The following is a 12,057-nucleotide window of genomic DNA, read 5'->3' on the forward strand; positions in this document are numbered from 1 at the left end:
TTAATCACCACCAATCACCGGTTGCCACATCACAATAAGCTTTGCTTGATTCTGAAAAAAAATAAAAAAAATCTTGCCTTTGCTTCTTTTGGTTCGAGGTGTAAAAGTGCGTGAGATTGATAGGAAAAGCAAGCTAACAAAACTCGTGTCGGGCGGGGGGGCAAGTGGCGTCTCCAGCAAAGAGCCACGTGTACCTTCAATTTCTTACCCCACCTCTGTGTCTGTGGCTTTCTTTCTATCTTTTCTTTTTGGCACTCCAAAATTCTGTTTTCTCTTCCATTCTCCACTCTCCAGCTTCCAGCAAATCTATAATCCCCAAAATGCCCTCGTCTCTGCAACTACAATCCCCTACTTTCAGAGCTCTCCATCTCCATCGTCTTCCAGTGTCTTCGTTTTGGGGCAGTGATCTCTGCTCCTACAACACTGGAGGAGTAGGAGTAGCTCTCAACCTCGATGCTGCTGCTGCTGCTCCTGCTAAACGCAACAACATGAAGAAGAAAAAGAACCTTCTTTGCTCCAATGGCAGAACCTTTAGGGTTTTCGCAATGTCCAACGCCTCCCCTCCTCCTCCGTTCAAGATGAACCTCAACGAATACATGGTCACTCTAGAGAAGCCACTCGGTATCCGATTCGCTCTCTCCCTCCACGGCAAAGTCTTCGTTCATGCTCTCAAGAAAGGGGTATTTCCGTCTTTTTCTTATATTCACTACTTCTACTTGCTCCTCCTTATAGATTGATTATGTGAAAGATTCAATAAATTAAGGTTTAAGTAGTATTCAATTTATGATAATGACTTTTTTTTTTTTTTTTTGAATTTGAATTTGGGGTTGTGGATAGAGTAATGCAGAGAAGTCAAGGATAATCATGGTGGGTGATACTTTGAAAAAGGCAGGGGATTCATCTGGGGGCAGGCTTATTGAGATCAAGGACGTTACTGATACACGGTATGCTCTTTTTTTAGTCATCTAATCTATCATATAAATTGGCTTTATATTAGAGTTATAGTTTATCAATTATCATGATTCTGATTTTTGCGAACGCAGTTTATTTAAATGCGCAAATTGTAGCTCTCGTGTATGTTTTTAATTTTTATTGCTCAGATTGATGAGAAATTATTCCGTACACCCAGTGTACTATGCCTTTCTTATTCATAAAGGTTAGTCCTTTGTGCAAAACCCACTATTGGAACCCGCTCTTACGTGAGAAGAGGGTGTAGTACACTATGTGTACTGAATAATTTCACTAGATTGACCTACTACACATAATATATATACCACATTTGAGGATAAATTGCTTAGCTCGTTAGTGAGGATTGTTGTACAGCGTGCTCTGCAATGTGCAACTAATCTGAGTGAAGTTCTTTTACGTCATAAAATATATATACACACGCACAACACATTTGATCATTGACGTGGGAGTCAGCATGTTGGGCTACTGGATTAACTTATTGCGTTGTTATGACAGCTCAATTTTTTTGGCACTGATATTGGATTATAATATACTTTACATTCAATGCTTGTTGTGGCATCATATAATACGACAGTGAAGGATAGTGCGTTGTTGTCATACTGTTCTTCGATTGGCTCTGTCAATGGGCAAAACTCCACTTAACAAAGCCTTTGTTACAGGGTGGCATGCCATTGTTGCATGTGATAAGTTCAATATCTGAGGCAAAGTTATTGTGGGTGGCATACTGAAATAACTGCTTTGTACTAGATCTGTTTTCTGGCTAATGCATATATTTTCTTTCCTTCAATAACCATGCAGTATTTTAGTGTCGAAGTTACCTTTATACATTGCAAAGTTACTTTATGAAGTAATTGTCAAAGATGTGTTCTGTTCATAAGTGATTTTGTTTTTATTTTTTTCAGTCTTTGGTTTCCTCAGGAAGATGCTGAAAGAGTTATCAGGACCTTTTAGCCTGATCCTTGAGAGGCCCTTCTCTCCATTTCCAATCCACCAACTGCATCTTATGAGTGATCTTGATGTACTATTTAATAGAGGTCGGGTTTCTGTTGCCAGCTGGAATAAGAGTATATTGGCATCAAATTTTCAAACATCTTCTGAAAGTACTGGGAATTCTGGGTTTGTCATGTTTTCCTCTAAGTTTCTAACATCCCATGGATGGAAACTTTTGAATGATCAAAATGGACTTGCACAACCCATGAGTGAACTTGTTTGTATTTTTTCTGAGGAAGAGTCTGGAGATGGAGAATGGGCTCATGGGAACTTCCCACTTGAGGAATATGTTAAGGCACTGGATCGTTCTAAAGGGGAGCTATACTATAATCACTCCCTTGGCATGCACTATAGTAAGGTGTGATGTTCAACAATTTTAAAACTCTATGCTTCTATTATATTTAAGAACTGTATACAGTTTATGCTATTAATTCATTCATATTGCTTCAATGTTATGCTTTGAAAGATAATTTAGTACAGCACTTATGGTATGTTGTTAACTTTTTTGTTGTTGTTCATTTTGTTAGATTACAGAGCAGATATATGTGGGTTCATGCATTCAAACAGAAGCTGAGGTGGAGACTTTGTCAAATGTTGCTGTGAGTGCCACCTGTTTTAGCTGTATTGGAAGGAGATAGTGTTCATTGGGTCTACTTCCTGCAATTAATTTGCATTTGTGGATGATTATCATGTTCATGAATGCTCTTTGAAAGGGGTCTTTGCCTATTCCCACTCCATGTCTCTCTTGTTACTATAACAGCTTTTGAATTTCTGCTTCAGGGAGTGACTGCTGTTCTAAATTTCCAAAGTGGAGTTGAAGCAGAAAATTGGGGAATCAATTCTAAATCAATCAACGAATCATGCCAAAGATCTAATATTCTCATGATCAACTATCCTATAAGGTAAGCAAAAGGTTCTATGGCATATCCTATCTTGAATAATAGAATTTTCTTATATTAATGAAGTAATGCGTCTGTTATCGGTCTTATGATGCTGTGTGTGTACTTGTGGTAAAGTGTTTTCTGTAATGATTTTGCTGAATCTTAATTGGCTAGATATTTTGGATTTGTTGATTGAGTTGTTGAGAATATTTACTTAAAAAAAATTGTTGAGACTTGAGAATATTCTATATTTGGCTTGTTCTCTGGACATTTTGTTCTTATATGTAAATGATGCCAGACATTTGATGCTTCAATATATATTCTACTTATGTAATCGTTTTTCCTTGGTTTTCTTTTGCAGGGAAGGAGACTCTTTTGATATGAGGAAGAAGTTACCATTTTGCGTGGGACTTCTACTACGCTTGTTGAAAAAGAACCATCGTGTTTTTGTTACTTGTACTACTGGTTTTGATCGATCTCCAGCTTGTGTGATTGCATACCTGCATTGGATGACAGATACTTCCCTTCATGCAGCTTATAATTTTGTCACTGGGTTACATACTTGCAGGCCTGACAGGTTCCTCACTGACCCTCCTTTATTTTGGTACTTTATTGTTGGTGATGCTAAGGAGCATTTGATCATGATATGCATCTCAACTTTAAAGATCCTAAGTTATGATTTATGAATAACAATCTCAAGTATTTTAGCCATAATCCTTGTGTTAGCTGCTTAGCTATGACTTAAAAACTCTTGTTGGACAGGATTGACTGTTAGCTAAGGTTCTTAGTCGTCTGTCATTAATTTTATATATATTATTTCTAAAAACTCACACACACACACACACACACACATATATATATATATATGTATATGTATGCACACTGTAGCCTGTTTATAGTTAGACTTCTTATGTTAACTATAACCAAAGTATTGGTATATTTCTTCCACCCAAAATGGAATGGAAAACAAAAAAAAAGAACAAAGATTGCATAATTAGTATTACGACAAATTATCCATTCAGATTTGATGATTTGATTAATATTTTAGACAGTTTCTTCAAATGCGAAAATGTATGCTGATAAATATATAAGAAAGGAAGGTGGCAAGTGGTAAGGTATTTTAGAGAGAGAGAGAGATGCTTGAATAACTTTGGCAAGCATTGTTTAATCTTCCAATTGTAAATACTAACTGCCATAGCAACAATGAAAATTTTTTCGTAGCTTAGATTTACGCACATCTAGTACTTGTATAAAACCAATGTTCAAGTGAAGTCTAGGATCCGAAACCTGGGGAACTGTAAGTCAGAGTGAGCATCTACTTCATATATGTATAAAGCATGTCTTTAATCTATGGTGTGTCATTCATGCTCTACTGCTGCTTTAAATTATCTTTTTCTTTAGCTTGACAAAGCATCTAAAGCAGATATTTATGCAGACCGGCAATTGCTTGGGCAACATGGGATCTTATAGCTATGGTAGAAAAAGGTGAACATGATGGTCCTGGAACCCATGCTGTGACGTTCATATGGAATGGGCAAGAGGCGAGCGACAATTTCAGTTTCATCTTCACTATACTTTTCTTTTGATTTTTTATCACCTAAAATGAAGGAAAAGTTTCACATTTTCTCTTTCTTGAAACTTTGTTTTTTAGGAATAGGCCAATACTCATAATGTATTTGATTATTTCCTCTTATGAATGAAATTATTTTACTTATATATATAAAGAGTGATTCTGTGAAAGAAGTTTAAACCATTTTAGTTTTTGAACCATTATATCAGCTGTAAATAGATTCAGTTATGACACACAGGGTTTTGATGGTTGCTTGTTGTATGTCCACTTTGTCTCTGCATTACAGGGAGAGGATGTAAATTTGGTAGGTGATTTTACTGGAAATTGGAAAGAACCAATTAAAGCAATCCACAAGGGTGGATCTAGATATGAAGTTGAAGTTAGACTCTCACAAGGAAAGTAAGTGTCAAGCTTCCTGTTCTTTCTCTTAATTATTTGTGAGGATTTAGAATACAAGATTTTTAATCAATCTGCCATATTGCATCTTTGCTGATGTTTTGGCTCAAGAAGTTTATGCATTGTAGTTCCTATATCTTGGAACTTCTGTAGTTATCTAAGAAGAAGTCAAGCTTCCTGTTCTTTCTCTTAATTATTTGTGAGTATTTAGAATACAAGATTTCTAATCAATCTGTGCCATATTGCATCTTTGCTGATGTTGCGTCTCAAGAAAAGTTTATGCAGTGTAGTTCCTATATCTTGGAACTGCTCTAGTTATCTAAAAAAAGAGCTCCTGTATTGTATATAATTGACTGGGACTCAACAATTTTCAATTCCTGAAAGAGAGAAAAAGTTACAGTTCAGTAGTATAAAGTAACTAAATGCTCAAATTGTATGTTGTTAAACATAATAATAAAAAATAATTCCAAGAGCCTTGCAGCTCAATTGTCACTTCTTAATTTTTCCAACGGAGAAGTCTAGGGTTCATATCCCCCCTCCCCCAACTATCCGAGGAGAGAGAGAGAGAGAGAGAGCTTGGCTTCTAGCCACTTTCTTTGATGCATAATTCTTTAGATATTTCTCCACTTATCTTTGTTAAAAATGTGGTCTCATATAAGATTTATATGATAGTAAAATGTAAAATTCTGCAAGTTAGAAATCTCTGTCACAATCTATAAGCACAGTTGCGATTCATTTGTGGACGTTCTAACCTTTTAGAACACCATGCAATAATTTAACTTGTATTCCACACACTGGAGGAATATATATATTCTTGGTAAATATAATTGTGCTTTCTGTCTATTGTGATTTAACTTGTATTCCACACACTGAAGGTACTACTACAAGTTTATCATTAATGGGCAATGGAGACATTCAACTTCTTCACCTGCAGAAAGGGATGGAAGTGGCAATCTTAACAATGTAATTGTGATTGGTGATATTGCGAGCGTCTGGCCTTCTGTTCAACAACAAAAGAAGGTTTGCACGCTTTGTCTTGTGACATTTTGCATATATGAACTTGAAATGTATGTCATCTCTTTCGTTTGCTGCACATTCAAATACCAGAGATTCATCATTTTGTTGTGGTAACCTCTCATGTTCAATACTCTGTAGGGTTGCAATATAGCTGTGATGAAGAAGCATTATGCATAATGACTCAGTTTACAGTATAATTGTGTTCTTTCCTTTTGTTTCACCTTGTATTTTACTGAAAATCAAAGTTTATGCATTCAGCAGAAAAGAAATCAAAGTTTATGTACATAAAACAGCTATGTTTTTGTTAAAAACTTGTTTGTTGTGTCACGTGCTTCGCTGCTCGGCTTTACTTGTTCCCATTTAATGGTGGTGGCATCGCCCTTAAAAGGATTATTCATATTTCAAAAAACAATAAATGATAACTTATTTATTTTGGGGAAAGTTGTATTATCATTGCTTTTGCCACATCATTATTAAATTATTAATGCTCTTACTTCTGGGGTTGTATCTTTGTTCTAATGATGGCTTTCCTCTGATGTTTTAGGATGTGAATGTTGTGAGGGTGATTGAGAGGCCTCTGACAGAAAATGAACGGTTTATGCTGGCCAAAGCAGCTCGGTGTGTTGCATTCTCCATTTGTCCAATCAGACTAGCTCCCAAGTAGTTGGGCATACAGTACCCTAGGCAGCGGTATGGCTGTTAAATTCTCTGATACTGTGGCGTTACTACCAGCCCTTTTTGAGACATTAATTACCACTTAGTGGTTCTACATTCTCTCGTCATCCTCTTTTTGACTTGAGTTCTCAAGGTATTCTCTTTCAGACTTGAAATTATCGTGCTGGTTGCTTCAAGTGGTGGGCTAGAAAAAAGATGCATATTCATAAATGTCAAACATATTGTAATTAGTGAGGCCAACTTTCTGGTGTCTTTCACTCCTACTGAGAGAAAATGAAGTCATACCATATCCACGGAATATAACTACAGGGTATTTATACAATGTCAGCCCGATTCTATTGATTATTTCTGTTATTGTTGATGGCTCCCCAAGGAACAGCTTGCTTATTACCCAAAAGAACCTTTTATTCTGTTTGATGTTGAATCATTTGGATTTTAGACCATAGACATATATATTACCCAAGGTTTCAGATTTTTATACTGTCTTTGGTGTAATAGGTAATCAATTCTGTTCTACCAGGGAAAATGAAGCTAAAACAACAAAGCCTTAGTCTCAAAATCTTAGGGTTAGTTATGGATCCTCAACAAATTAGTTACGGTTGATTACATGTATTATTTTCCTTCATTCTATTCTATCTCAAATCATTTTAAGGGAAAATGAAAGATTTTACTCCCAAAAAAAAAAAGAATTACTATTGGGTGAATCATTCATGATTCATGATGCCTAAAATCATATTTTAGACATGGCTATGCGAGTGTGATTAAATGAAATGTGGTTCTCATTCCATGGCATTTCATAACTTCACATCCTAAAATGAACATATAAAACTTTTGGATGATGAAGCATGAATTGTCCCATAAAGTCCTCAAAACTCATTTAGTTATTGCAACACCATGAAAAATGCGTTCCCTATAGATGATTGGACCATATTAGGAGACTATAGTTGTATCTGAGAAGTTAAGCATAAAAACCATGTTGCTGTCGACTTGTTTTGGGCTAGTTAGATTGTAAACAATACCTAGTTAGCTGATTGTGGGTATGAAGTTACTAACTGGACCAAAAAAGAAAAAAAGAAGCTGCGACGCTGTTCTCGAAGTGCATTTAGCCTTATCAAACCTATATGGTGGGTTTTTTGTCCTTGGGCCATTTCCATAAAAATGACAATGGGATGACCACATTTCTTCTGAACATGTGAAAATTTCTATTCGTGGTCCTTTTAACTTGAGTTTTGCTCGGATATAAACAGAAATGTTGAGATAAAAAAAATTTTAAGATCCTTTTCATAACATGCTAAGGATTCTATTAGTGCATCACTTTTTCATATCATTGATATTGTTTTTATTATACACTAGTCGCGGACCTTCGTGTTGTGCGTGATAATATTTTTAGGATGATCTTAGTAAATTTATTTTTTGCAGTTTAAACTAATTTAATAAATAGTAATGTATTTCATAATCATATTTTCATTTATTATAGGAATAATCACAAATGTAATATATATATATATATATATATATATATAATTTTTTTTATACCAAAATGAAAACAATACAATTTTTCTCAAGAATTCAAAAGGTAGCAAAAATATTAATTTTTTAATAAAAATTATTTATAAATTTTGTGTATCATTAAAGAGATCTATTCATTGATAAGAAAAAGAAAAAATGTGAACGGTTATTGGATTGATGATCAAATAGAATCTTGGGTCTCGAATAGTGATTCGATTGATGATAAAGAAGGAGAATTCTTGTATATAAAATTTGAAAATTATTATTTTTAGTTAAAAAAAAAACTTTTTCAAATCCAATTGTATCTACGGTACAATCAAAAACACCAAAAAACTTATTTAAAAAATCAACAAAAATTAAAATTAAAAAAAAAATCACATCAAAGTCAAACTTCTTCTTCTGAATATGTAAAACATTTCAAACGTGATGTGATCAAGCCAAATATCCAATATTCAAAATTTTTAATAAGATTTTGAAGTGACACAATAGAAATGTCATTATTCCCAAGAAAAAAAGTGTTGGTTATAACTTTATATATAATGATTGTAGCCAAGAGTACAAAGGGGAAATTTAGAGAAATTTTTTTGAAAAAATAAGAAGTTTTGTGTTGATGCTATCATAATCTAATCTAACACCTAATTCAACATATGAAAAATGAGTAGATAAATAAATAATTTTAAACACAAAATTGATTTTTTTTTCTTAAAAATCTCAAAGAATACACAAATGAGATAAGGAATATGAGCAATACAAAATATTCGTAAATGCTTAAAACAATTACTCAAGTATCTAAAAATATCATATAATAAAGACATAACAATTTGCTGCTAATTTGTTAAACAAAATATTTACAAATAATGAAAGGAAACTGCACAAATACCATCTTCTTCAACTGCATTAACTGTTTTTCATCATATTGTCCAAATTATCCAGCTATTTTCCAAATAAACTAAAATCTGACAACAATACAAAATATGGACATATTATAATATGATTTTTTCCTAAATCTGGCTAACAACATTAAAACTATTTTGTGTTGTAAATAAAATGATAAAAAAAAAAAAATACTTGCATCAAGTAACACATATAAATTAGTCAATAATAAGACAATGGGAGTACAAACCTTATTAAAAAATCCAACAAAAAATGAGAGAAAGAGAGAGAGAGAGAGAGAGAGAGAGAGAGAGAGAGAGAGAGAGAGAGAGAGAGAGAGAGAGAGAGAGAGAGAGAGAGAGAGAGAGAGAGAGAGAGAGGGCGAGAAATAACCTTTTTGTGTGGGAAAAATATGCATAAAATAGGAAAAAGTGACAAATTTATAGTAAGAATATGAGAATAAAAAGTCAAAATAAAGGAAGATAAATGGACAAAATTATATGTAAAGTTAAAACTGTCTAAGAGGAATATGTATTGTGGGCCAGAAAATTCATGGCCCAGGCCCGCTCTATATCAAGGCCCAGGGCCTGATCTGAGGAGACCTATTGTCAAGGATGAGTTTATTGCACGGATAAGATAAGTGAAAAGACTGCCAATACTGTGGTAGAGAACTCTGTACCTGACAGGCCCCTATTCTTGACCATGCTTTTCAACATTTACGTCTACTCCCAACCACTGGAGGTATGGGCTGATAAGACAAGTCCTCTTTCCCGAAGGTAAAGTTTACACGTGGACCCTAAAGAGAGGAAGAAATGCGAGTATAAAAGGAAACGAAAGCCAAGAAAAGGGGGGGGGGGGGAGAAGAACCTGATGCTCCTCGGACTAAGTCCGAGGAGTCCAACCCCTTAAGCTACGACGCTGTAGGGCGTGGATGTTTAGGCCGAACCCTTTTCCACATGAGCCCCCCTAAAATCATGACCGGACCATCGCCCCGTGATCAAAGCCAAGCCTTTTAAGCCCATTCTCTACAAATCATATTGTGAGGGATCTTTGGTGTACGAGCCCAACGTCATTCCGGGGCCGTTAAATAATCGTGTCCCTACAATTGGCGCCGTCTGTGGGAAGGCTTGCGCATTGGCGCAGGTGGCGTTTGAGTCAACTCTCTAGTAAGCAGAGATTCGCGGGTTTTCCCCCATCTCCGGCGACATGCAGTTGTTGTTCCGACATAAAATTCTGCCAGGGGCTACCCCCTGCAATACCAACGGCACGGGCAGCTCTAGGGGCTTCCGGCTTCAAGCCAACTCTCCCCGCCATGGTCAAGGGGCTGACCTTCGAAAAAGCAAATAAGTACAAAAAAGTACACAAACAAAAACTACAAGTTTTGGACAGAACCAAGGCCTTGCATGGTCCTCGGACTCAAGCCTATGGGGAAACCAAGTACTCAAAACAAAAACTACAAGTTTTGGACAGAACCAAGGCCTTGCATGGTCCTCGGACTCAAGCCTATGGGGAAACCAAGTACTCAAAAGAAAAAACTACAAGGCCTTGCATGATCCTCGGACTCAAGCCTATGGGGAAACCAAGTACTCAAAACAAAAACTACAAGTTTTGGACAGAACCAAGGCCTTGCATGGTCCTCGGACTCAAGCCTATGGGGAAACCAAGTACTCAAAACAAAAACTACAAGGCCTTGCATGGTCCTCGGACTCAAGTCTATGGGGAAACCAAGTACTCAAAACAAAAACTACAAGTTTTGGACAGAACCAAGGTCTTGCATGGTCCTTGGACTCAAGCCTATGGGGAAACCAAGTACTCAAAAGAAAAAACTACAAGTTTTAGACAGAACCAAGGCCTTGCATGGTCCTCGGACTCAAGCCTATGGGGAAACCAAGTACTCAAAACAAAAACTACAAGTTTTGGACAGAACCAAGGCCTTGCATGGTCCTCAGACTCAAGCCTATGGGGAAACCAACTACTTCAATGAAAAACTACATTGCATGGACCTTAGAATCTATCCGAGGAGAACTCTCTATTAACAATTGGGTTAATTCCTAAACTGCATGGATTCTCAAGTCTGCTCTCGGATCCTCAGTACCAAAGGGACTGATGCAACATAGAGTAATATGTTACCAAAAACACAACCGGAGTCCCTTACTGCTCGGTTACCCCCTCGGATGAATTATTTAGAGTTTATCGTTCTCGGATGGTCCCCTCGCACTTATTACAGAGTATTCAGCTGTTATCTCGGTTAGTTTCCTAAGTTTAATTTACTGTGAATTATCGTTATTATGCTTGGTAATGTTGGTAAATTAAAATTAGTTGGACTCTGTTTTAAGGTTTCCTGTTCTAAGTATCATTGAGGAAAAACACACATGGAGCACACCCATCCACAAAGTAGTGTTGCAAAAAAGAAAAATATTCAAAACAAATAAATAAATTTCCCTTTTATTAAAACAAAGAAATAGTATAGCGTACAATGAAAAGCTGAAATCAGCTTATATTAAAGCTAAGTACATAATCGAAAAGAAAGGTACAAGAGAATAAAATAAAGCCGAGGAGGAAGTACAGATGAGAGGTTGGCTGCTGCTTCAAGACTTTGTTCTTCCTCAACACTTTTACATGCCCATAACTCAGGCAGCAAAAGAACCCAGCATGGGGCCTGCACCGTTGAAGAAAAGGTGCAGAGAGCGCCCAGCTTCAGGCTAGCGCAGCTGAAGAAAAGGTGCAGGGAACCCAACTTGAGGCCCACACCGTTGAAGAGAAGGTGCCGGGAACCGGAAGTTGAGGAGCCTACACCAAAATTTGCCTTCTACAAGGCAGACGACGCTGATGGCGGAGAATCTTTCTTCTGACACACCAAAAATTTGGCGTGGCCAGAACCTGCTTCGGATTTTGACTAAAAGAGATGAGGGTACCGTCCCTCCCATGTCTAAGCGGGAAGACACCTTAAATCTGTGCCTCCCCTGCCCAGGCCACATCACTTTACGTCTTGGAAGGGTCCGGTGCCTCTGTGGCGGGTGAAGTTCCTCCACCTCCATCCAAGCCTCAGACATATGGCGCAAAGGGAAGATGACACCGGAGGAGGGAACTGGGTATGGACAAAGGGTTATAATTCTGAAGAGAGCAGAAGGGTTTATATGCCTGGAGAGCAATCACCTGTCCTACTTATATAGAGGG

General features: G+C 36.7%; 1 protein-coding gene across 2 annotated transcripts; it reads left to right on the forward strand.

Annotated features, from left to right (window-relative positions):
* Positions 1-235: 235 nt before the first annotated feature.
* On the forward strand, positions 236-6,843 carry LOC126714877 (phosphoglucan phosphatase LSF1, chloroplastic). Of its 2 annotated transcripts, none has more exons than XM_050415278.1 (10): positions 236-680; positions 838-944; positions 1,888-2,317; positions 2,487-2,558; positions 2,740-2,861; positions 3,202-3,417; positions 4,276-4,381; positions 4,697-4,809; positions 5,682-5,826; positions 6,368-6,843. In XM_050415278.1, exons 1-10 carry the CDS (start codon positions 321-323, stop codon positions 6,485-6,487), a joined length of 1,791 nt encoding a protein of 596 aa, XP_050271235.1. In that variant the 5' UTR covers positions 236-320; the 3' UTR covers positions 6,488-6,843. The 2 variants fall into 2 exon arrangements, with proteins under 2 accessions (XP_050271235.1, XP_050271236.1); XM_050415279.1 differs by having other exon boundaries at positions 663-680; positions 1,872-2,317.
* The last annotated feature ends 5,214 nt before the right edge of the window (positions 6,844-12,057 follow it).

This window comes from Quercus robur, chromosome 2 (assembly GCF_932294415.1).
Source record: "Quercus robur chromosome 2, dhQueRobu3.1, whole genome shotgun sequence".
Lineage (NCBI taxonomy): Eukaryota > Viridiplantae > Streptophyta > Magnoliopsida > Fagales > Fagaceae > Quercus > Quercus robur.

Coding starts and splice junctions, on each gene's coding strand:
- LOC126714877 (XM_050415278.1), top strand. CDS start 321: ATGCCCTCGTCTCTGCAACTACAATCCCCTACTTTCAGAGCTCTCCAT. Junction 681..837: donor TTCATGCTCTCAAGAAAGGG/GTATTTCCGTCT, acceptor GGTTGTGGATAG/AGTAATGCAGAGAAGTCAAG. Junction 2,559..2,739: donor AGACTTTGTCAAATGTTGCT/GTGAGTGCCACC, acceptor TTTCTGCTTCAG/GGAGTGACTGCTGTTCTAAA.